General features: G+C 42.0%; 1 protein-coding gene across 1 annotated transcript in view; it reads right to left on the minus strand.

Moving 5' to 3' along the window:
• Positions 1–11,993: 11,993 nt before the first annotated feature.
• Positions 11,994–24,988, minus strand: part of PCSK5 (proprotein convertase subtilisin/kexin type 5) — a 427,474-nt gene continuing 414,479 nt past the window's right edge. Inside the window, exons 36-38 of the mRNA XM_012759779.2 lie at positions 22,732–22,832; positions 19,569–19,755; positions 11,994–15,636 (exon numbers count right to left, since the gene is read on the minus strand). Of these exons, the coding sequence (XP_012615233.2) occupies positions 15,233–15,636; positions 19,569–19,755; positions 22,732–22,832 (692 nt within the window). The 3' untranslated portion in view covers positions 11,994–15,232. The remainder of the gene's footprint in view (positions 15,637–19,568; positions 19,756–22,731; positions 22,833–24,988) is intronic.

Raw genomic sequence — 24,988 nt, forward strand, 5'->3', positions numbered from 1 at the left:
TGCTGGCTGGCTGGATTCCCCTGGAGGAGTGGTGTGAGCTGAAACTTTGTCCCCATCTCACAGCCATTCGGGGGCAGAAAGAGGTGAAGGAGGATGGCTTTGTGAGTTTTTACTTCCATAGTACAGATAGACTTGCTTTTCCAAGTTTGTTCTCAGGGCACTTTTCAAATCCTGTATCCTAATGGTTTTTTGACATGGATTCAAAGCAGAAGTGACTTAGAGAAAGACTGGATCATTGCTCACATTCCTTTTCCAATGTTATTCAGCGCACTCTAAAGATTGCCTGTGCACATTGCAACCAAATTTTAACGTTTGAGTTTTTCATGACTTGGGGAGACAGGAGGGGCTTATTGTAGTAGCATGGTTACTCTTGGATGATCAAAGTATAAATAGAATTTCTATTAAGAAAGTATTCTGCTGGAGCCAGCTGTGTTGGCTCATGCCTGTAATCCCAGGATTTAGGGAGGCTGAAGCAGGAGGATTGATTGAGGCCAGGAGTTCAAGACCAACATGAGAAACATAGCAAAAAATTTTAAAAATTAACTGGGCATGGTGGCAAATACCTGTAGTGCTAGCTACTTATAAGGTAGAGGAAGGAGGATCACTTTAGACCATGAATTCAAGGTTACAGTGAACTATGATCAGGCCACTGCACTCCAGCCTAGGTAACAGAACAACACCTTGACTCTAAAGAAAAAAAAAAAAAGAAACTATTCTGTTGCTGAGCTAGAGCTATGGTTGCTTTATGGAGAGTGAAAGCAGGGGGGAGAGATAAACAGATTTGTGGGAGAGATAAACAGATTTTATTAGGAGTCAACACTTGGCCAACATATTTATTGGACTTATGGCTCTTTAACCAAAACTTTTTATTACTTCAGTAAAGAATGAATTTTATTTTCTCCTGGATTGGGAGCAAATCACTGTCAGGTTTCTGTAAGGGCAGTCTCTTGTTTCTCTATCTGCTGAGAAATCAAGTAAGAAAATCCAGTTACTAATCTGGTTACTTAAAACCATTCATTAGAGTGTATTTGCTTTTCAGAAGGTCTTGTTAAAAAAGAGATGAGTGGGTGTGTCTTTGGTTCCAGATTAAGTTTATTTATTTTTTTTTTATTTCGGCATATTATGGGGGTACAGATTTTAAGGTTTCAATAAATGCCCTTTCTTTCCCCAGATTAAGTTTATAGAGAAGGTCAAATCTACTTTTCTCTCTTATAATCCTGCTTCACTAATCCTGTCAAAATAATAGGTTCATGGGAGGAAGATTATTAACAAGCCGACACTGCTACTAAGACGATATGGGAGAGGTGAGGGGAAGTTGGCAATTCTTAAACCTCTAGTGTGTACCAGGAGTGTTGCATAAATCATCTCATTCATTCCTCATAGCAACCTTGGGAGGTCTAAAGTACGAGTTTTCCACATGCAGCAGAGAGAGAAGGGTGATCTAAGAGGCCAAAATAGATGCCCTTTTATCAACTAAGATAAACCCTAAGATTAAGGAAACAAAATTACCTATGGGTCAAAGGTTCAGGACCTGCCTAGCATGGCAAATTTCTAAATTCCTATGGCTATGAGCAAAACCACTCTTGCTAAACTCCCTAACAACCGGAGATATCAGGCAAATTATCAGACCCCTCCTAATTCTGATTTGCCACAGAGACCACTACAATTCTGCTTGGACAGAGGGTGGGCCTTACAAACATTTTTTTTCTGAAAGGCAACTACAGACCTTAAACCAGTTTCAGCCAGCTTCCAGAGGCAGCTCGTAAGCTTTGTGTCCTGTAGTTCACCTTTTGAGTAAAGAGCCAAATTCCACCTGCATTTCATGCTAAAATCCCTACCCCAAGGAGAACATGGGATGTATGTTAATATGTGTTTACCAATTGTACATGTGTTAGGCTCTCCTCATAAATATGTATACCTTTCCCCCAGACCTGCTGAATATGTATGACTCCATTGTGTGACACAGACACCGTGAGTCATAAAACACAACCTGCCTTCTTTCCTTCTTTGAAGCGAGCACCTTTGGTCCATGCTGGAGACTGTCTCTTCCCAGTTTGTAAACTGGTACTGCCAGTAAAGCTCTCCTCTCTACTATTTAGCCATCCTGGTGGTCTTTTGGCCAACATGAGCTTGGTAACTTGCCCAAGATTTCACTAGAAAGGGTCAGAACTGGAATTCCATCCCAGGAACCTTCAACGCCTAATCTGTAACCGAAAACTTGGCACTTGTCTGAGCTGAAGAAGAATGAGGACAAGCAATTTGAGGAGGAAGGAAAGAGAGTTTACTTTGTCAGCAAAGGAGGAGAGATGGTAGACCTTCTGGTCTCAAAATCCAAATTTTTCCTACACATTCGTAGAAATACAGAGCTTTTAAAGGATGGGTTCTCAGCTTCAGGTAATTACTGTCCAACTACTGTGGATAATTCTGACCATCCCATCTCTGCTGAAGACAATCTTGTGACCTCGCCCAAGATCTCCCTTTACCAGGTCTGGCTGGGCCATCTCCAGCTGCACAAATAAAAGACTCACCCTGCCACTCTCACCCACTGGCCTGAGGCAGGGATGCAAGCTTTAGAGACAGAAAATATTTTTGCCATTTTTTTCCAGGCCATTCCCTCTGTTACGAAACTCATGATGTTTCTGTTATGCCCATCTTTGTAAAAATAAATACTGGGTAGGAATGGTGAATCCAATAATGGCATCACCCACTGAGGTTTTATAAAGAGAGGTACTTCATACTTAGGAATAGTTTATAAATGAACAGAATGAGATGTAATTATTGAAACTGAAGGGGGGGCATAATTTATCAAGCTGGCACTAGGCCAATGGGTTTGAACACTTTCTCATTTCTTAGAATTGTTGATGTTTTGGAAAATTATCACAGGGAGGAAATTCTGTTCAAGGAGAAAATAGGGCTCACCAAAGACATTACTTGGTACTTTTGCTTGCCTCTGCTAGCTTCAAGGGGCCCAGGTTGGCCCAGGGACTGATATCCTTTATCATGGTTAGTGAAAATTGACCTGTGATTTTAAGTTTATGTGAAGAGTGCCTGTCATTTCATAGACCACAGGAAAGCTGAGCTAGAGACTTGCCTTCCAGTTACTGGGCTCTGAAGATCTTAAACACTTCCTGTCTCCACCTGCGGGACCTTCTGTTACTCTGGGGGGCGAGGGGGACCGTGCCTGAAAGAGATGGGCGATGAGAGAAAGAAAGGAGACCAAGCAAAGGGTTGTCAAGGTCTACTTTACTTGGATTTTTAGTAGGTTTTATATACAGAAAACAAGGAAGTAGAAACAGAAAAATAGAGTGGGGGGGATGATGAGGCTTGGGTGTGGGCTAATTAGCCCCAATCAGCATCTCAATGGCACCGAAAGCTGTTTGTGATGGATCACTCAATCCCAACCTGGCAGGGGGTTGGGAACAATTGCAGGTAGCATGCCCTGGAGCAAGCATGGCATGGAATGCATTCTTCTTGGAACTATAGCTGGAGGGCTGGGTGCTATTTTCATCTTAGGCTATTTTCCGTGCGTAGGACAAGTCAGGACAAGTCAGGACAAGTCGTTGGAATGTGGAGGGTCTTAGTCTCCAACAACTTCCCTCAACTTTTCCTCCAAAAAAGCATGTCTATGAATCCATTTGCTATTCCTAACAGTCTTGTCTTTCTTTGTGTTCCAATGGTTTAATTGTTTTCCCCCAAATGACTGCAATGCTTGCATTCTCCCTCATATTATGGTTATTTGTACACATGTCTGTTTTTTCCACCTAATTGCTAAGCTCTTTGGGGGCAATGTCTTCTTTATCTTTGCTTTCTACAGTCTAGCTTGCATAATCCACATGGGTTTTTATTTTTTATTTCAGAAATATACTCGAAATGGTAGTGTGCATAAACTTTTATATCTTGCTTATTATTACATATGACTATTACAGCACATTTTGTATAATCCTTATACACTTACTTCTAGAGTGTTATAAAGGAGTTTTAAATTATAAACAAAAATGAACATTTTTGTGTGTGAAAGCTTTGACTCTGCTTATAATATTTCCCAATGTGGAAATAGCGAATTCAAAGAGAACAAACATGTAAAAGACTCTTGACACATTTTACCAACTCGATTTTCAAGAATTTTATTGGCTATAGTAGACAGAATCCGAAAATAGCCCCCCAAGATTTCCCACCTTAAACCCCAGGGCTGACTATGATGAAATGTCACCTCTGTGGCTATATTATAGCCAAAAGGAGAGTATCCACGTGGGCCTTATCTAATCACACAAGCCCTTTAAGAGCAAAGAGCTTTCTCCAGCTGGTGGTGGAAGGAAGGAAGGAAGGAAAGATTCAGAGTGTGGCAAGAATTCAATGCACATTTGCTGGCTTTGAAGAGGAGGGGGCTATGCACAAGACCAGATAGTGACCCCTGGCCGGCAGCCAGGAAAGAAACCTCAGTCCTATAGCGACAAGAAACTGCATCAGCCAGTCACCTGGATACCTTGGAAAGCAGTGCTCCTCCAGAGAAGAGGCCAGCCTGGCTCGCACTTTGATTTTGCCCTGGTGAGGCCTTAAGCAGAGAATCCGGGGAGCCCACCTGGTCTTCTGACCTACAAACTTGTGAGATAATAAATGAATGCTGTTTTAAGCACCTCAATGTGTGGTTGTTTGTTATGGAGCAATGGAAAATGAATGCATTGGCTTACGCTGTTACTGAGTAACACATGGAATTGTCCATGTCGCTGCAGGTAGCCGTGGACAGAGCTCCAGAATTCTGTGCTAGTATTAAAACAGTCTTTGGTCGGGCGTGGTGGGTCACCCCTGTAATCCTAGCATTCTGGGAGGGCGAGGCGGGAGGATTGCTCGAGGTCAGGAGTTCGAAACCAGCCGGAGCAAGAGTGAGACCCCGTCTCTACTATAAATAGAAATTAATTGGCCAACTAATATATATAGAAAAAATTAGCTGGGCATGGTGGCGCATGCCTGTAGTCCCAGCTTGGGAGGCTGAGGCAGTAGGATTGCTTGAGCCCAGGAGTTTGAGGTTGCTGTGAGCTAGGCTGACGCCATGGCACTCACTCTAGCCTGGGCAAGGAAGCAAGACTCTGTCTCAATAAAAAAAACAAAACAAAACAAAAAAACAGTCTTTGTTAAGACATCATTATTGATTACATTTGTTTGTTTGTTTTTTCTCACTGCAGGTGGAAGTAAGCAAATAATAATAATAATTGTATTGCCTTCTCATAGCACTGGAGTGGGGGAACCAATGAGGAAAAAAAATACGGGAAATTCTGGAGAAGAGATTTGATATGGAAAGAAAGAAAACCACAGAGGAAAAGTTCTACCTAAAAGAGTATTGTGTTGGGGCTGGCTTGTCTTAACTTACAAAAGCCACTTGTTAAATTCTTAGGAATCTCACAAGTCAGTTCTTAAATATAGTTGTTGTAATTGGCTCCATGAACAAAAACAACATGACACCTCCCACGCCATGATATGATTTTCCTGGAGCTTTCTTATGCTTGGATTCCCAGGCCAGTAGGTCTCAATGATCAGAATATTATAAGCTGTTTAGCTGACCCTTTTTTATTTTTTTAAGCCAGTCAAATTTAGCAGTGGGGGGTTGTATCCCAACTTTAGTGACATTAATGTTAATAAGTTCTGATAACCCACTACCATCCAACTAGCCCACTGGCCTTTTACCTCTTGAGTTGTCTGCCAGAAAAGGTAGACTCTTCGTAGGATAACAGCGCCAAGACTCCTATTCATCACCAACCTGACTTCTGGGCTAGGCCTCCTGCACGGGTTCCTTTCAACACAACCTGCCCCAATACATGTAGCTACCTTCCCGAACCTTTATAAAAACCCCTATCCTCAGCTGGTCGAGGAGACAGTTTGAGGCAGCTCTCTGTCTCCTAGGTGGTCATCTGTAGTAAATTACCTTTCTTCCCTGCAATCCTCGTGGTCTCAGTAATTGGCTTTCTGTGTGGTAGAGCAATCCAACCTAAGCCAGAACCCTGTTGTGAGTTTGGTGACATTATCATTAAAAATTAAGTTATCAGGCTGGGCATGGTGGCTCATGCCTGTAATCCTAGCACTCTGGGAGGCCAAGGTGGGTGGATCCTTTGAGCTCAGGAATTCGAGACCAGCCCGAGCAACAGCAAGACCCCATCTCTACTAAAAATAGAAAGAAATTAATTAGGTAACTAAAAATATATAGAAAAAATTAGCTGGGCATGGTAGCACATGCCTGTAGCCTCAGCTACTTGGGAGGCTGAGGCAGGAGGATCACTTGAGCCCAGGAGTTTGAGGTTGCTGTGAGCTAGGCTGACGCCATGGCACTCTAGCCTGGGCAAGAGAGTGAGACTCTGTCTCAAAAAAAAAAGAACAAAAATTAAGTTATCAAAACTTTCAATTAAAGAAGTTATATTTAAAAATGTAAGTATTTGCTAAGACATCATTATTGATTACATGTTTTCAAATATGTTACATTTGTTTAACAAATGCCTCCCAAACTCATCATTTCCTAATTATTTTACATTTTACTAATATCTATGCTCTTGAGGTTATGTACATCTAATGCGTCTGGATGGCAGAAATACTATAGAACGCTTTTGTTCTTTACATTTCTTCCCAACTCTGCACTGAGCGATATCACGTTTGAAGCTTAAAATTGGCCATGCTGGGAGTATTTACACCATGGAAAGAGGCAAATGCCTTTTCCGAGCCAATGAGATGTCATAAGTTTTTCTGAGGCTTGGATCAGAGGTAGGGCCTTTTCCTCTCTTAAGAGAATGCAAAGTCCAGCACTTGCCCGTGTTCGGAGAGATATCGGGTGAGAATGGAGCCAGCGTGGCAAAAGGCAGGAGGGAGAGATGGAGATAAACTTAGTCCCTGGCATTGCAATTTGTTCATCTCTGCAACATCGGATCCCACCCCAGCCCTAGACTTTTTCACTCAATGAGTCAATAAGTTCCTTTTATATTTAAGTCAGTTTGGGTTGAGTTTCTGTCATTTGTGTTAAAATCAGCCTAAATGATACAGCAGAATTTGTGTCAGGTCTAGAGTCACGCTGCTAGCCACCACGGAGGCTTCCCTGATAACAGTAACTTAGTCAGAGGGCTGGTGATCCTCCTGCCTCACTCTAGCCTGGTCTTGTATTATTCATAATTCTCTCTTTTACAAACATTATGTTTGCCTCATTTTATGAGCCTTATATCATTTTCCTTGCAAGCTGGCATTCGTTCTTCCTGGTAAACACTTCTGTTAGAGTGACAGAAGTTCTTCTCAGGCCACCTAGCAGCTACCCTGCCCTGTTCTCCTCTTCCTTGATAAAAAATAATTGTATTCACGTGGTAAGATGAGGTATGGCTGTTCTAAGCTTATTATAGCGATCTCATTGCCCTTCACCGGGTATTTGCTTCCCAGCTTTCCTTAACAGCTACCTGTGGCCCTGGGACCTAGTTCTGGCTTCCGCTCTTAGCCCGGAAGGCACACGTATGCAGTCGTTTTCATTTCTGTAATGACTCAACAAATATTCGCCTACGTACCATGTAGTGTGCTGGGCCCAGGGCCACAGGGATAAACAACAGCTCTGATCCCTGTCTTATCTTTCTTCGCCTTCATTGCTTTGTTTTGTTTTGTTTTTGGCCAATGTTTGAGAACCACGCAAGGTAGATATCAGTGGTTTTAAAAGGGAAACCCGGCCGGGCGCTGTGGCTCACGCCTGTAATCCTAGCTCTTGGGAGGCCGAGGCGGGCGGATTGCTCAAGGTCAGGAGTTCAAAACCAGCCTGAGCAAGAGTGAGACCCCGTCTCTACTATAAATAGAAAGAAATTAATTGGCCAACTGATATATATATAAAAAATTAGCCGGGCATGGTGGCACATGCCTGTAGTCCCAGCTACTTGGGAGGCTGAGGCAGGAGGATCGCTTGAGCCCAGAAGTTTGAGGTTGCTGTGAGCTAGGCTGACGCCACGGCACTCACTCTAGCCTGGACAACAAAGCGAAACTCTGTCTCAAAAAAAAAAAAAAAAAAAAAGGGAAACCCCAATTACATCCTCAAATTTTAATCTTGTGTATTCATTCTCAGAGTGCCTGGCCAAATTATCACATCCTGCTGATAGCTGGTGTAGGGGGTGAAAGAGTTAAAGTCTGTGCCGAGCATGCACTGATAGAATTATTTTATTTCTTTTTGAAACATATTCAATTTATGCTTCTTACATGTCAGTGTGAAATAAAGACTACTATGTTTTTCAATTGATGGCATCTAATCTTTTTTTTTTTTTTTTTTTTTTTTTTGAGACAGAGTTTCGCTTTGTTGTCCAGGCTAGAGTGAGTGCCATGGCATCAGCCTAGCTCACAGCAACCTCAAACTCCTGGGCTCAAGCAATCCTCCTGCCTCAGCCTCCCGAGTAGCTGGGACTATAGGCATGCGCCACCATGCTCGGCTAGTTTTCTCTATATATATTAGTTGGCCAATTAATTTCTTTCTATTTTTAGTAGAGACAGGGTCTCCCTCTTGCTCAGGCTGGTTTTGAACTCCTGACCTCGAGCAATCCTCCCGCCTAGACCTCCCAGAGTGCTAGGATTACAGGGGTGAGCCACTGTGCCTGGCCTATGGCATCTAATCTTAATTCTACAGATTTCTTTTTCTTTTATAGGGTAGAACCTCTCATGAATACTTTTTAATGGATTGAAATATAGTTATATATAGTTAATGTTCACAGTCCCCTAAAATTATTTTTTTCTTACTTTTTTTTTCCCTCTCCTCTACTCTGAAGGAACTAAAATTATTTTTTTCTGCCGGGCGCGGTGGCTCATGCCTTTGTAATCCTAGCTCTCTGGGAGGCCGAGGCGGGTGGATTGCTCGAGGTCAGGAGTTCGAAACCAGCCTGAGCAAGAGTGAGACCCCATCTCTACCATAAATAGAAAGAAAATTAATTGGCCAACTGACATATATAGAAAAAATTAGCCGGGCATGGTGGTGCATGCCTATAGTCCCAGCTACTCGGGAGGCTGAGGCAGGAAGATTGCTTGAGCCCAGGAGTTTGAGGTTGCTGTGAGCTAGGCTGACACCACGGCACTCACTCTAGCCTGGGCAACAAAGTGAGCCTCTGTCTCAAAAAAAAAAAAAAGTTCGAGGACAAGTGGTTTGAAGAGAAAGAAAGAGGAGTTTATTAAATTGCCAGCCAATGAGGAAGTTGGCGGAGTCCCGTCGTAGAGTACCAATGTCCTGCCTCAGAGCAGATGTACAGAGCTTTTAAAGGTTTTGGTTAATCTCATAATCCCATTTTTGGCTAACACAGTCTGCATGGGCGGGGCATGAGGTGGCTCACGCCTATTACAGCACTCTGGGAGGCGGAGACGGGCGGATTACTGGAGGTCAGGAGTTAGAAACCAGCCTGAACGAGAGAGAGACCCCCGTCTCTATATAAATGCAAAGAAATTAATTGGCCAACTAATATATATATAGAAAAAATTAGTAGCCCAGCTACTTGGGAGGCTGAGGCGGCAGGATCGCTTGAGCCCAGGAGTTTGAGGTTGCTGTGAGCTAGGCTGACGCCACGGCACTCACTCTAGCCTGGACAACAAAGCGAGACTATCTCAAAAAAAAAAAAACAGTCTGTGTAACCTCTGCCCGGACAATTCTCCTGAGTCATTTCCTGAGACACAAAGAACAAAGGACACTCTCCTGCCCCTCCCAGCTGCTGGCCTGAGGCAGGAATATAGGTTTTAGTTCTCAAAAAGGGTGAGGGGGTTTTGAAGAGACAGAAAACATTTTTAGGGCCGAGCGCGGTGGCTCACGCCTGTAATCCTAGCACTTTGGGAGGCCGAGGCGGGCGGATTGCTCAAGGTCAGGAGTTCGAAACCAGCCTGAGCAAGACCCCGTCTCTACCAAAAATAGAAATAAATTAATTGACCAACTAAAAATATATATACAAAAAAAAAAAATTAGCCGGGCATGGTGGCGCATGCCTATAGTCCCAGCTACTCGGAAGGCTGAGGCAGAAGGATCGCTGAGCCCCGGAGATTGAGGTTGCTGTGAGCCAGGCTGACACCACGGCACTCACTCTAGCCTGGGCAACAAAGTGAGACTCTGTCTCAAAAAAAAAAACAAAACAAAACAAAAAAAAAAAACAAAGCAAACATTTTTACCCTTTTCCAGGCCGTTTTCTCTGTTACACATGGCAAAGTCCACACAGCCACAAGTAATCCCAAAACAAAGTCCAGGGATTACTAACAAAGGTTAGGTTTATTCCTTGCTTAACAGCACAATGGTAGAGCAGAAAGAATATGGGCTAGGAAGTCTAGATTCAAATCCCAGTTTGACCATTTGCAAACACTTTGACTTAGAGCAAGCTGAGTCTCATCACTAAGTCTCCTTTCCTCATTTGTGAAGAGGGATCACGTTGCCTACCTTAGAGCCTCAGCGTTGTGAGGAGGAAATAAGATCATGCAAGTGAAGTGCCTAAGACCATGTCTGGACCATAGAAAGCTTCAAAAATGGTGGTTGTTATTTATAGTGCTTTTTCCTCCTCAGTTAGATTGCAAGTTCTCTGAGGTCCAAGGTCTCAGGGATCCCACTTGCTGTTTTCCCAGTAACTTGAATGGTGCCTGGCACATGGTAGACTCTTAACAAATATTTGGTGATTTATTATTATTATTATAATTATTATCATAAATGTCAGGTCAATGACTTACCAACTCCAGTGCCTTCTTCAAAGTATACCCTTGTCATCCTCTTAACTTTTTCAAATCAAGTTCAAGCAGAAATCTTCCTATGAAACCATCCCGACATGCACTAATTTGCAGTTATTCCTACATGTGTTAATTTGAGTTATCTCACTCAGGACCAAACAGAAATGTGCTGCATATACAATATATGGCCTATACCATGTCTAATTGTTTCATATATGTGAGTCTTGTCTTTTTAAAATTCAATTCTATCAATATTTCTTGATTGTTTACCAAGCGCTAGGCACTGTGCTGGGTTCTAGAAAGGAAACAGCTGCCTCAAGGAGTACCCAGTCTTTTAGTGGACACAGACATTTAATCAAATAATCACATTACAAGGTGATGTGAAAAACCATATGCATACAGTGTCTAGGGAGCAAAGATGTGAGAAAGTGATTATCTTCTCCAAGAAAGTCAGGGGAGCCCTCCCAGGAGATGCTATAAGGGAACATGATTTTAAAGGAAGGTCAGGAATTTTCCATCTGGTCAAGGTGGGAGAATTTTCCAGGGAGAGTAAACAACATGTGCCCAAGAACATGAGATAGCAGGGTATTATCCTGGGGAACCCAGAAGCAATTCAGTCCTCTTGGAGTATATTGGGAAGCTAGCAAATAATGCAGGGCCAGGAAATTGGGGGGTGATACATCCGCAGACAGAGGCAGTAGCCATATGTTGCAAAGTTTTGAATGTCATAATCAGGGTAAGGCGAGGGGGAGCCTGGAATGGGACAGTGTGATAAACCTTAGAAATGCCTTGGATAGCAGGATAGAGCAGTGGTCCCCAACCTTTTTTGGCACCAGGGACTGTTTTCATGGAAGACATTTTTTCTATGGACCAGGGAGTGAGGGGGGTGGGGATGGTTTTGGGATGATTCAAGCACATGACATTTATTGTGCACTTTATTTCTACTATTATTACATTGTAATATATAATGAAATAATTATACAATTCACCGTAGCTTGGGGACCCCTGGGGTAGAGGATACATTGGGAGAAAAAGAGACTGAAATTCAGCAATAGTTCGGGCGGAAGGATCAACGCAGATGAGAAAGACTGAGGGCCTGACTGAGGCAGCGGTGCTAAGGCTGGAAGACAGATTGAATTGATGTTTAGGAGAGAAAATTTGTAATTGATAAGACTAGCTTAGTCATTGGATGTAGACAGATAAAAAGAAAAACAGCACTCTTTTATTGTTTTGTGTCTTTTACCTGGTAAAGCATAAATAAAGCACGTAAAATATGCCCAGAAACGGTTCTTTAATAAGCAAGTCTCCACAGCATTGTCTGGTCTTGATTTAATTTTATTTCCAATTTTAAAATTACTTTCTATGAACCAGAACCTACTCAGCTTTAACCCAGTCTCTGGGTGTATCTCCAGTCTATAAGGATTCTCTTAATATTTCCAATTTATTTGCAAACAGAAAACCAAAGGTGACTTTGTTTTCCAACCATGTATTTATCCATTTAGACATTGTTGTTCCCATAGTATTCAAAAGCAGTCTGACAATAATGTCGCATGACTAAGGACAAAGAAGGAAAGATGTCAAATCTCGCCAATACACAAGCATGAGCCTTCTTTTCATTGCAGGTCACATAGAGTAACGGCACAATTTTTCTTAGTATTCAAGGTCATCTTGACCTCATTCAACCTTTAACTGTGTATCATAAAAACAGGTTTTTCTTTTCTTGGAAAACGATTTCCAGGCTACAGAAAGAAATGTCAAATTCAGTCTGTCAGAGCTTTAAAATTATCAAGGAAGATGAACAACACAGTATAAACAAAATTACTTGTTTTCTGTAAGCTAACTCTGTAATTTCAGGGATAAGAAATTCTTCCATTGATATGATAGCTATCTTATATGTATTTTTATATGTTTCTAAGAATTGAAAAGAGAACTATCAGGGCTTCAAATAGATTTTGAAGAGATAATTTTAAATGATCAGGTCAGGCTTGGTGTCTCAGGCTTGTAATCCCAGCACTTTGAGAGGCTGAGGTGAGAGAATTGCTTGAAGTTAGGAGTTTGAGACCAATCTGGGCAACATAGTGAGACCCCCGTCTCCACAAAAATAAAACCTCAATTAAAAAAAAAAGTGCTCTCTGTGGGCAGCTCATTTGGACATATTTTCTAAAAAAATTTTTAAGTGATGAAAATTTCTGGAAGTATATCATATGTGTATGTGATATACATGATCTCTGGAGAAATTGTTTAAGACAAAGTCAGCAAACTACAGCCTGTTGGCCAAATCTGGCCCATCACCTGTTTTTGGACTGCCATGAGCTAAGAATAGTTTTTACATTTTTAAATGGTTGAAAAAAAATCAAAAGGAGAAGACAATTTTATGATTTGTGGAAATTATCTGAAATTCAAATTTCAGTGTCCATAAATAAAGTTTTATTGGAACACAATTCACCCATGCATTATGTTCTAGCTACATTCATGCTATGAAAGGAGAGCTGAGGGAGGGGTCAGAGGAGATGGGCAAAAACCTACCTAACCAGTACAATGTACACTATCTGAGTGACAGGCACACTTACAGTCATGACTCAAGCATTGCAAAAGTGATCCATGTAATCAAAAAACATTTACACCCTCCTAATATTTTGAAATAAAAGAAAAAAAAAAAGAAAAGAAAACAGAGCTGAGTATTTATGACAGAGACCTTTTGGCCCACAAAGCCTAAGGTATTTACTGCCTGGCTTTTTCCAGAGACTGTTTGCTGATTCTAGTTTTAGGAACTTTTTTCTAAAGAAACACAAGCCTTCAGTAAACCGAAGACTTCCTCATGAAGATATCCTATGTCAGTGTTACGTTATGTTTAAACTAAAAAGAAAATGCATGAATAAAGATCATAGAACTGCCAGATGGAATGTTGATATTACAGAATAAAATAACAGACATGGCTTTGTCACGTTTAGGATACCTTTTTTCCCACCTTATGTCAGCATAGCAAAGACATAAGAAGATCTGCTTTAGTGTCATTCTTTTTTTCTTTTATTTTTTAGGGTTGTTCTTGTTCCTTGAATCTTGATTAGCTTTTCATGACCTTGGGCTAGTTACCTAACCTCTTGGAAGCCTCAGCTTTCCTACAAAAGCAGGGAAATAAAGATAGCAACCTCATAGAGTGATGGTAAATATTAAGTAAGTGGAGTGATTTTTTTTAAAAGGAATTATTTAACTCAGTACCCGGTACACAGTGGGTGTGTAATAAATTTTATTATGATTATCACCATCATCATCCAAAAAATGTCACTTTCACTTTCTGGTGTTCCACTCCTAAGTACTACCTGTAACTTCTGCTTTGACAAAGTGAGGGCTTGCTTGCATAATTTTGCATAGCAACAGCTCTTTTCTCGGTTATTACTATCTGCAGAAAAACTGTCCCCAGGTGCATGAGTCCCACTGAGCACTTGACAGGGGAGTGGAAAAAGGGTGGTCTAGGAAGTCTAGAAACAAAAACCACAGTGATGAGCAGTGCTGGAAGGGTGGGCTGCTGCCAGCAGCTTGTGAGCAGCACATTGGGATTTTTTCCATATTAGACTTTACTCTAGCTCTTTCTATGGAGAGTTCACGGTTTTGTGACAGGTTGTTGATGAAAGAAAGCTCTTCTAATTTATTAGTTAAGTCTTCTTTCAGAGTAGATGAAGCTTTTGTCATTTTATCCCATTTTATGTTAGGTTAACCTGCCATTTTATTTTTTTTTAATTATTATTACTTGTTGTCTTAGATGATGTTTCCTACAAGAAAAGGTCTCAGAAAATCATGAGGGTACAATTCTTGAAAACTTGGTGATTTCTTTCTCCCTGGGCTTGCTGTGGCCTGTCCCCTGCCTGAATTTTCCCTGCCCTTAGAATCACGATGACTCTGGATTACTGCAGGGGAACCAGAGCCCCGGGGAACTCATGGTTCCTCAGCGATGATGCTACTTCTCTTTTCTTTCCTCAACTCTAAATACATCCTGAGCAATTTCAGCAGGGTTGGTTTCTTCTGCTCACCTGGAGCGGTCTGGACTCAGTTGAGAAGAACTCTCTTTTCTTGGCTCTTACAAAACAAATCTCTACCTACAAACAACTAAAGGGGTAGAAAAAATCCCCCCAAGCCCAACAACTCTTTCACACCCCGATTACCCCCATAATTAATTAAAGAAAAATCAGAATACCAGAAGGCAGTAGACGTCTGTACAATACAGTTTGGAAACAGAATTTCTATAGATGCACTGTGCCGTTTTTGTTTTTAATCACATAAAAGAGTTTGTGCAAATCTCACTTGTTTTCACTTCTTGCATTTTGTGTCTTGACATATTGTTTTGAGGAAAATGCCTCTGAATTTTATCCTTGCTGCTTAATTATGGTTGAATGGGAGCTGTTCATTGAGTCTAGCCACTCAAAAGAAGAACAAAATATTCCTTACATATTCCATTTGGACTCATGCTTAAGAAGACAAATACTGACACTCAGGCCTCAGCCTGGTGTGTAATGCACACAGGTAGGCCTGCCAGTGCAATGGGGTGGGGGGCGTCCATTTACTGGTAGGAGTAACTCTCATCATCATATTCCAGCTCATCTTCTTCATCATCATTCAGCAGCCCATACTTAAATTTCCGGTAGACGGTGCCATCTTGGCCCATGTAGACGATGTCATCATCATCATCCTCATCGTAGTCCCGGTCCCTGTACTCGATCACCTGGTCCTCTTCAAAGCTGGTGCTCTCTCGATAGCTGCTCTTATAGGAGTAAGACTTGTTGGGGTCAGTCAGCTTTTCATAGCCGGACTTTTCTGCTGGCTGGACTCTGCCCCGAGATTTCCTCCAGACGAGCACGGCCGCCCCAAGCAGGAGCACCAGCATGATGGAGGAGGTGATGAGCAGACCTGTCTTGGTGCGATCGGCTGCAGGACCAACCCCACTTGTTCGAAGGATACACTCGTCTGTTGGAAGAAGGGAGAGAAAGAGTAGGAGACAAGAAATGCCACAGGGAAAATTGGTTTCTGCAGTAAAGAACTCCCCCTTTACTTTTCCAGTCTCAAATGGTAGAATCACCGTCTCCGGCGTTCTCAGAGGGCACACCGCTCTACAGACTGCAGCGTGCACCCCACGAGAGTCCTAGCCTATATCTGATGAAACCAACAAATCCTTCTACACAGAAGGTCAGCCTGAGGTCCAAAGAGTCCCCTTATTCCCATATCTCATGGGTCAGTCTCTAAGTGCCCAACCTTAGTAATTGATTCTTCTATTTTTCTCTCGAGAAAATATTTCATCTTGGGCCAAGGTTGTTTTTTGTTTTTTTTGAGACAGAGTCTCACTCTATTGCCCCGGCTAGAATGCTATGGTGTCAGCCTAGCTCACAGCAACCTCAAACTCCTGGGCTTAAGCGATCCTACTGCCTCAGCCTCCCGAGTAGCTGGGACTACAGGCATGCACCACCATGCCCAGCTAATTTTATTTTTCTTCATCAGGTTAAAGAAGAAACTGGCTAATTTTTTTTTTTTTTTGAGACAGAGTCTCACTCTGTTGCCCAGGCTAGAGTGAGTGCCGTGGCGTCAGCCTAGCTCACAGCAACCTCAAACTCCTGGGCTCAAGCGATCCTTCTGCCTCAGCCTCCTGAGTAGCTGAGACTACAGGCATATGCCACCATGCCTGGCTAATTTTTTCTCTATATATTTTTAGTTGGTCAATTAATTTCTTTCTATTTTTGCTAGACACGGGGTCTAGCTCTTGCTCAGGCTGGTTTCGAACTCCTGACCTTGAGCGATCCACCTGCCTCGTCCTCCCAAAGTGCTAGGATTACAGGTGCGAGCCACCACGCCGGCCTGGCTAATGTTTTATATATATTTTAGCTGGTCAATTAATATCATTCTATTTTTGGTAGAGACAGGGTCTCTCTTTCTTGCTCAGGCTGGTTTTGAACTCCTGACCTTTAGTGATCCGCTCACCTCGGCTTCCCAGAGTGCTAGGATTACAGGCGTGAGCCACCATGCCTGGCCTGGGCCAAGTTTTTAGTTATTGCTAAATGCTCTATTTTCTCTCCCAACTCCAATTTTTTTCTAAGATTAAGTCCTTTCCCCAGGCTGGTCCAACATGACTGTCCCACCGTTCAAAGGCAGAAGCAGAGAATTTTTAAAAACCACTGACTCTTATAACCATGTAGGGCCTTAGAAACTACTCAGGTAAATTTGTTTTTGGCAGTTGAGGAAACTAAAGCCCATGGAGAGGAAGTGAATTGTCACACTGTCAGAGACAAGACCTTGTTTGTGGAACAATCAGAATTCAAATCTAGGAATTCTAGCTCCATGCTGCAGATTCGAGACACTAGGATAAAATGTTCTGACAACTGTTTTTCGGCTTCTTGAAGTTTTGTAGCCTCAGCCTAGCAGAAAAACAATAACTATCTTTAAATCCTGACTAACAACTTGAGCAGGCCAGGCGCAGTGGCTCACACCTGTAATCCTAGCACTCTGGGAGGCGGAGGCCAGAGGATTGCTTGAGCTCAGGAGTTCGAGATCGTCCTGAGCAAGAGCGAGACCCCTTCTCTACCATAAAATAGAAATTAGCCAAACAACTAAAAAAAAAATAGAAAAAAATTAGCTGGGCACGGTGGTGTGTGCTTGTAGTCCCAGCTACCTGAGAGGCTGAGGCAGGAGGATCCCCTGAGCCCAGGAATTGGAGGTTGCTGTGAGCTAGGCTGACGCCATGGCACTCTAACCAGGGCAAGAGAGTGAGACTCTGTCTCAAAAAGAAACAAAAACAAAAAAACAACTTGAGTGACGGAAGATTTCATATCCTAATCAAGGTTTCTAAAGTCAGGAGCTCTGGCTCCTGTCGTCCATCAAACTCTGTTTTGATGCCTTGATTGGAAACATGGAATAATCAAAACGATGTCAGAGAAGGAAGGATTCAACCATAACTTTAGCAATAAGCTCATTTTTCTCACTTTTTGCTCATTTTTCTTACCTTTCTCTCATTTTTTTCCAGGTAGTATGGTAATATATATATTGGGTAATATATATATATTTTTAATATATATATATTTTTTTCTTTTCTCTAACTCACTACATGTGAGTGTGAAAGAGAGTATGAAAGAACTAGAGAAAAAAACCTATCAGGCCATGTTGGATGCACGAGTTGAAATGCACAGTAGGTTTTCTATAAATATTTTTTGAACCACTTGGATCTGCCTTGTTCAAAGGATACTTATATGAGAGATTCTAGGTACATTCTGTATACTAGGTTAATAAATATAATACTGCAGCCAGGTGTAATGATTTTTGCTTATTAAATAATGATCGACTAGATCTGATGTTCATCGCCACTATTTCTTTCTCGAGTTTGCTAATGCTAGACAATTTTTCTATTTTATCATCACTTTCATTCTCACGGGATTTTACCCATCGGACTGAATTGTCTCTTCTAAAGTAATAGCACTATCATTATTGCATTCATCATTAGCAATATCAGCACAGAATTTTTCCCTGGAGGAGATACTAGAGCACTGGAGAAATTGATAAGCAATCTGTGAGTGGTACTTTGAGATAAATACTCTTCTGGAGCTATAGAATCAATAAAAGACCTTTTGGATGTTTCAGTTACTAGGGTGCCATATGCAATTACTCCTTACTTACTATTCTCCATATTAGGTCTGCAGAGTCAGGGTCCAGCCTTTGAGACCTGGTTTCCTTGCACAGATCTCAGGAAAGGAAGATCAGGTAATCAAAAGTGTTTAGATTTTTGCAGAGTCACCCCAGTTGGCTCCTCAGGAGTCACAAAGGGACCAGGAAAGCTAGCTAGTTCTTAGTTGATACAGGCTTTCAGAAACTTTGCATCCCACACGAACACACTTCTGGTTTCGTTTAAAGGCAATTGGTGCAGTTATTATCCTTAGCTGACACAGCATGGATATTAAGACAATCAGACCCTGAGGGTGGTTGTGTATGAAGAGCTGGAAAAACCAGCTGCTAATGTGGTGAGAAAATGAAAGAAGGAAATAATTAGTATGTGGAAAGACGGTGCTTAGAACCTAATTGGAAAGGCTGATCAAAAATGAAAGAGAAATGGCTGGTAGCAGTTATGCGTCTGGGATTTTCTTTACTTACAAATGGACAGATTCCCATAAATATGACTTCTCTTTTTGTCAGGCAATGGTATGGCGGGACCCCAAGAAAATGATCTGTTTCTGACCTAGAGAGTACATTTTTAGGATATATGTTTTGTTTTCAGAAGGAATCACTCCATTCAGGATCTATTCAAGTTTCTGGCTGATGAGAACCAAGTATCTACATGGAAGGGGTTGGATATGGAAGTCAATTGTGGGACTGGGACTTGGTAAAAGGTTTATTTCTTTTTGTCCTTCAATAGAAGCTTGTTTCTAAAATGCTGTAAGTCTCTACTGGGAGGCCTAGATTTGAGCTGACTTCCATAGAATGACTCTCAACAGAATCAAGATAATATTGGCATCAGCTTCCTTGATGGTTGATTCTTTTCCTTTTATTTACAGGAAGAAAGGATGGGGGAAAAAAAGAACAAAGTAAATTTATAAAGATAAAAATCTAGCTCTGCTTGAGCTCTGATGTTGGAGGCAACAGAGGATCGAATTCCTAAATGAGCCTTTTGATATTGGTGTGAACGTGAGCATGCTAATCAAACCCGTGGAGCCTCAGTCTCCTCATCTGTAAAATGGGATTGATAATATCCACTTGTGAAGTGAGACAGTGGCCATGAAGGCTCAAGCACAGAAGACACACAGCAGGCACTCAGTGAAAGGTAGCTGTATTGATATTCCTGAACTTTCCTCCTCTCCCTCTGCTCCCATCAGCTTCCTGAGGACACGCCCTTCCTTTGCAGGCTGCCCCTGCTCTCCCCTCACCCGTGGTGTCCTGGCAGTCGCAGCACTCCTGGGCGTGGGCGGGATCCGAGGTGTTGCAACAGCGGAGGCAGCGGCTCTCATCCATGAGCAGCAGCAGGTTGGCGGGGCAGACGGTGCAGTTCTCGGCGCCAGGTCCCTTGCAGTTCATGCAGCTCTCGTGGCATTTTTCGCAGTTAAATTTCTCTCCCTGTTTAGAACAATCAGGAAGTTGGTTTTGAGTGTAGAGGGTTTAACAAGGCACTGAAGTTCCCAGATGGGCATTCCATCTTGTGTCAGTAAGGAGGGAGGCATGTGGTGAAAGACAGAACTAGCTGTCTGTGATTGGATGGAAACAACCCTGACCTCTGAGATCTGCTGGTACCCACAGCGGGAGAACAGGCTTCTAGAATATTTTGGGTTACAAACTGACAGCTCATGTGCTCAAGTACAGTTCAGGTCAAGGACTAGTTTTGTCTGGCCCATACTACGTTGATTTTCATTGACAGTTTAACGTATTGACTGCCATGTGAGTTGTATTTAATTCATGCTAGTTTTGAGCTGGGGCCTCGTGAAGCAAAACCCTGCAGTTGGTTCATGAAAATCTTACTTGTTGGTGTTCCCACTTTTACAATTAATACTGCCAATTTAATTCTAAAAACGTGGGGCTGGGCACGGTGGCTCCTAGCACTCTGGGAGGCCGAGGGGGAGGATTGCTTGAGCTCAGGAGTTCGAGACCAGCTTGAGTAAGAGTGAGACCCTGTCTCTATCAAAAATAGAAAAATTAGCCAGGCATGGTGGCACATGCCTGTAGTCCCAGCTACTCGGGAGGCTGAGGCAGAAGGATTGCTTGAGCCCAGGAGTTTGAGGTTGCTGTGAGCTAGGTTGATGCCACAGCACTCTAGCCTGGGCAACAGAGTGAGACTCTGTCTCAAGAAAAAACCAAAAACGCCATGGCACTCTACTCAGGGCAACAGAGTGAGACTCTGTCTCAAAAAAAAAGAAAAAAGTGGATTGTGTTGCATATAACTCATGCACAGAAAACAATAAAAAATGACAAATTAGAAATAATCATTTTGTTTTAATAAAACACCATGGCCCCAGGGAAAAATTTCTTTTTTCTAGTGTGGTAGTCAATGTGTTAATACATTTTGCATTCATTTCCCACACTTCAAAAGTGGGATATTTCCCATTTAAATCAGTTCCTAATTTCTCTTTCAAAACCAGAAGACCTGTCAACACTGGATTCATCACTCCCACATGGCAACGTCATAGAGCAGAGTGGCAGCAGCCCCCCCCCCTCTTTTTTGCTCTCCTATGTGATATGGTCCCCAGCACTTGATGTTACGTCATCAACATGTAGGTGATCAGTTTCCCCTTTTCTTCAAACTTGAGGTATGGTTTTCTTTGACCCAGCGATCTTCTCTCAGTCATGCGAGTTACCTGCTTGGCCTCTGTGGTTAGTACTAGATTCCTGCAGCCCAGCCCCAGAGCAAGTTGTGACTTTGTATCTAAACCAGTTAAATCTCATTGGGGCAAGAGTCAAGGGAGGAGAAGAAAGTGGCTTCCTCCTGACAAGTTGCTCCTTGACTGGTGCTGGAAACGTGGGTTAGGGAAGAGACTTTCCTGTTTTATTTCTGTCACTTTGGAAGAATGGCATAATAGAAAACGACAGGGAATGGAAATCTCCATTGCTGAGCACCTTGGTGTGTTTCAGGTGCTGTTAAGGTGCTTTCTCAGCTGTTACTGTCTCATCCAATCCTGCATCTCTGTTGTTATCTCACCCACTCCCCCAGGTTCAGTCCCAGCTTTGTTACTATTCATGTGATCTGTTTTTTCCCATTGAGACATAAGGAAATAATCATATGATCTTTAGCAAATTATTTAACCTCTTGGAGCCTCAGTTTCTTCAAACTATAATGAGGACTGTTGTCAGGATTTAAAGAGAGCTTATATGAGACTATGCTGGTTTATGTTAATTTCATCATGGAGAGATTTATTTTATTTTATTTTATTTATTTATTTATTTTTGAGACAGAGTCTCGCTTTGTTGCCCAGGCTAGAGTGAGCGCCGTGGCGTCAGCCTAGCTCACAGCAACCTCAAACTCCTGGGCTCAAGCAATCCTCCTGCCTCAGCCTCCCGAGTAGCTGGGACTACAGCCATGTGCCACCATGCCCAGCTGATTTTTTCTATATATATTAGTTGGCCAATTAATTTCTTTCTATTTATAGCAGAGACCGGGTCTCGCTCTTGCTCAGGCTGGTTTCGAACTCCTGACCTTGAGCAATCCGCCTGCCTCAGCCTCCCAGAGAGCTAGAATTACAGGCGTGAGCCACCGCCCCCGGCCAAGAGATTTATTTTTTAAAGTTTGAAAATACAATCAAGAAATTAGCAGACTCAGAAAATCCATGACTTCTACGCAAGCTAATGAATCTTTCTTTCTTTCTTTTTTCTTTTTTGAGACAGGGTCTCACTCTGTCACCCAGGCTGGAGTGCAGTGAACTGATCATAGCTCACTGCAACTTTTAACTCCTGGGCTTACGTGATCCTCTTGCCTCAGCCTCCCAAGTAGCTGGGACTACAGATGCACACACCTAGGCCTGGCTAATTTTTAAATTTTTTGTAGAGATGGGGTGTCTCACTATGTTGCCCAGGCTGGTCTCGAATTTCAAGCCTCCAGCAACCCTCCCACCTTGGCCTCCCAAAGTGCTGGGATTATAGTTGTGAGCCACCATGCCTGGCCTGAATCCTTCTTCACACACTGTGAAGGGATAGACGAAATGAAAGATCACCATCAGCTGTGTGGTTTCTACATTACTCACGTTTCGTTTAGATGCAGAGGGATAAGAGAAGACAGTCGATTTCTGACATAATATTCCTATGTAGACTGAAACTTCTATAGTCGTGAACAACAAATGTAGGGCCTCCTCATTATGGGTCCCTCAGTACCTAACTTCCCCGTTATTTATTTTAGATCTGCTCAGTCCCTTTGATTAAAGTTAAGACTATAGTGTATAGTGCCATTATTCCATGATGCAAAGGGAGAAGATTTTAAAATATTAAGCCTAAACTATAGTGAGTGTAAGAATTTCAGGACTTTCTGACTGCCCAGAACAACAGGCAGGAACTGAGCTCATGTTTCTTTCTAGAGAGGGTGATAGGCCTGCTCCTCCCAGCTCTTAGTACCTCTCCCACTCTGTATTCCCCTGGGACACAGTCCGAGTCACAGATTCCTCCCATGAGGTGATAACTCCACACACAGGACAAGCAACTCAGTGGGCCTTTTCCTGAAAGAGAAAAAAATGATTCTAAGTTATGAGACTGACCTTCGATTTCAACCTCTGTCTAGATTCCGGAACACTTAGGAGCAAAGAATATGTCAAGCAAATTGAAGCAGAAGGGTGAATTGATTGAGGATATGGAAAGAAATAAGTCTATGAGACAAAATGAAGACCTAGAAATTATCCAATTAGTCCAATCTATGTAGACTCTCAGTCTGGAAATTGAGAATTTGGAGATGACAGATCTTTTATTACGGCAAGAGAGAAGATTTTCAGAGAACGAGAAATCATTTACAAAGTTTATAAAACCTTTGTTTATCATTCTGTTTATTGTGGTTTTTATTTTATTTTATTTGAGACAGAGTCCTGCTCTGTTGCCCGGGCTAGAGTACTGTGGTGTCAGCCTAGCTCATAGCAACCTCAAACTCAGGGGCTAAAGCTATTCTCTTGTCTCAGCCTCCCAAGTAGCTGGGACCACAGGTGCTTGCCACCACACCCGGCTAATTTTTTTCTATGTTTAGTAGAAACAGGGTCTCGCTCTTGCTCAGGCTGGTCTTGAACTCCTGAACTCAAGCTATCCTCCCACCTCGGCCTCCCAGAGTGCTAGGGTTACAGGTGTGAGCCATCGCCCCTGGTCCTGATTATTGTTTAACTAGTGTGAAGGCTAATACCAGCTGATTTGGAGGGTTCTAATACTTAGTTGGTGAATAAATCATAAATCCACAATCTCTAATTGAGAAATAGCACTAGAGTTGGAAGTTAAAATGCCAGGGCTCAAAGGACTTGGCAGATCATTTTGTTCAGTAGTTCTTAATTTTGGGATGGTGGTGTTGACAGGTTCCTTTGAAATTCTCTTGAAATCTATGAGTTGTCTTCTCAGAAACTTGATATCCTATTTATTATTTTTTAAATAAATGAAAACTAAGACCCAGATATGCGATGTCACTCATCCAACGTTACATAGGTAATGGTTGAATCAAAATTCAAATTCAGATTTGCTGACTCACATAATCTAGTGCTCTTTCTACCGCTCTATCTACCTTAACACATGAACCACCAAATAGAGGCGTCTACAGTCTCTGTTTCCTGTGGAGGCAATATTCCTTTCTCCTACTCTAGACACCCAAAGAATGACCCAGACATTTCTTTCCATGTAGGTATCAACAGACAGATTCTGGAAAGAGTTTGGAGACAGGAGACCTGAACTCTAGTTCGTTCTGTTCCTTTTTTTCTTTTTCTTTTTAAATTTACATTATTACTTTTTTCTTTTATTTCTTTTTTTTTTTTTCCCCTGTAGATCTTGGTTCTGAATCTAGTTTATTCTGTTAGGAAGGTTCTGGCATTTCTTGCTGGGAATTTTAAAGCAGGAGCATAAGAGAAATGGGCATAAAAATGTGCCTGGTATTGTGAGTTGGAACTTGACCTAGGTCTTCTGATCAGAACCATACTGGAAAGGGTGGTTAGTTGAACTTGAAACAAAAGCATAGGCCCTATCCTTTACATTCACAATGTAGTTAAATTGACTTCTCATGGCTGATCTGTGAGCTCAATCATTTATAATGTTGTTTCGGTGGAAAAATAAATTCTGAGCTCTGAACAACACCTTAGAGAATAAACTTTTATTACACAACTGCTTCTTAGGTTGGGGCTGCCTGTAGTGATATAAATTCAAACCCACTTAATTTTTTTCTTAGCTCTAGCTTCATACAGAATTTCCTACATGTTCTGGAACATAATTGTGGTCTCTGATGGAAGAATAAATATTCTCCTACTCCCTTTTTTCCTCTTCCCAGCCTACATTTTTCTAAAATACAGCTTAGATGTCTTCCTACAATGTTTAAAATACAAGAAGTTTTTCTTTTTTTTTTTTTTACCTGAAAGTCACTATGCAAACTGAAGAAGTTTTTATTTTTTAATGAAGAGAAATTAAGTGTAGACACATGATCTCACTTATACGTGCAATCTAAAACAATTGAACTCATAGAAGTAGAGAGTAGAATGGCGGTTACCTGGGGCTGGGAGAATGGGGAGTTGTTGGTCAAAGGGTACGAAGTTTCAGTTGGATAGGAGGAATAAGTTTTCTGAGATCAATTGCATTGCACAGTAACTACAGTTAATGTGTTGTACATTTCAAAATAGCTAAGACAGTAAATTTCAAATGT

The sequence above is a fragment of the Microcebus murinus genome, chromosome 12, assembly GCF_040939455.1.
Source record: "Microcebus murinus isolate Inina chromosome 12, M.murinus_Inina_mat1.0, whole genome shotgun sequence".
In the NCBI taxonomy this organism is placed as follows: Eukaryota; Metazoa; Chordata; class Mammalia; order Primates; family Cheirogaleidae; genus Microcebus; species Microcebus murinus.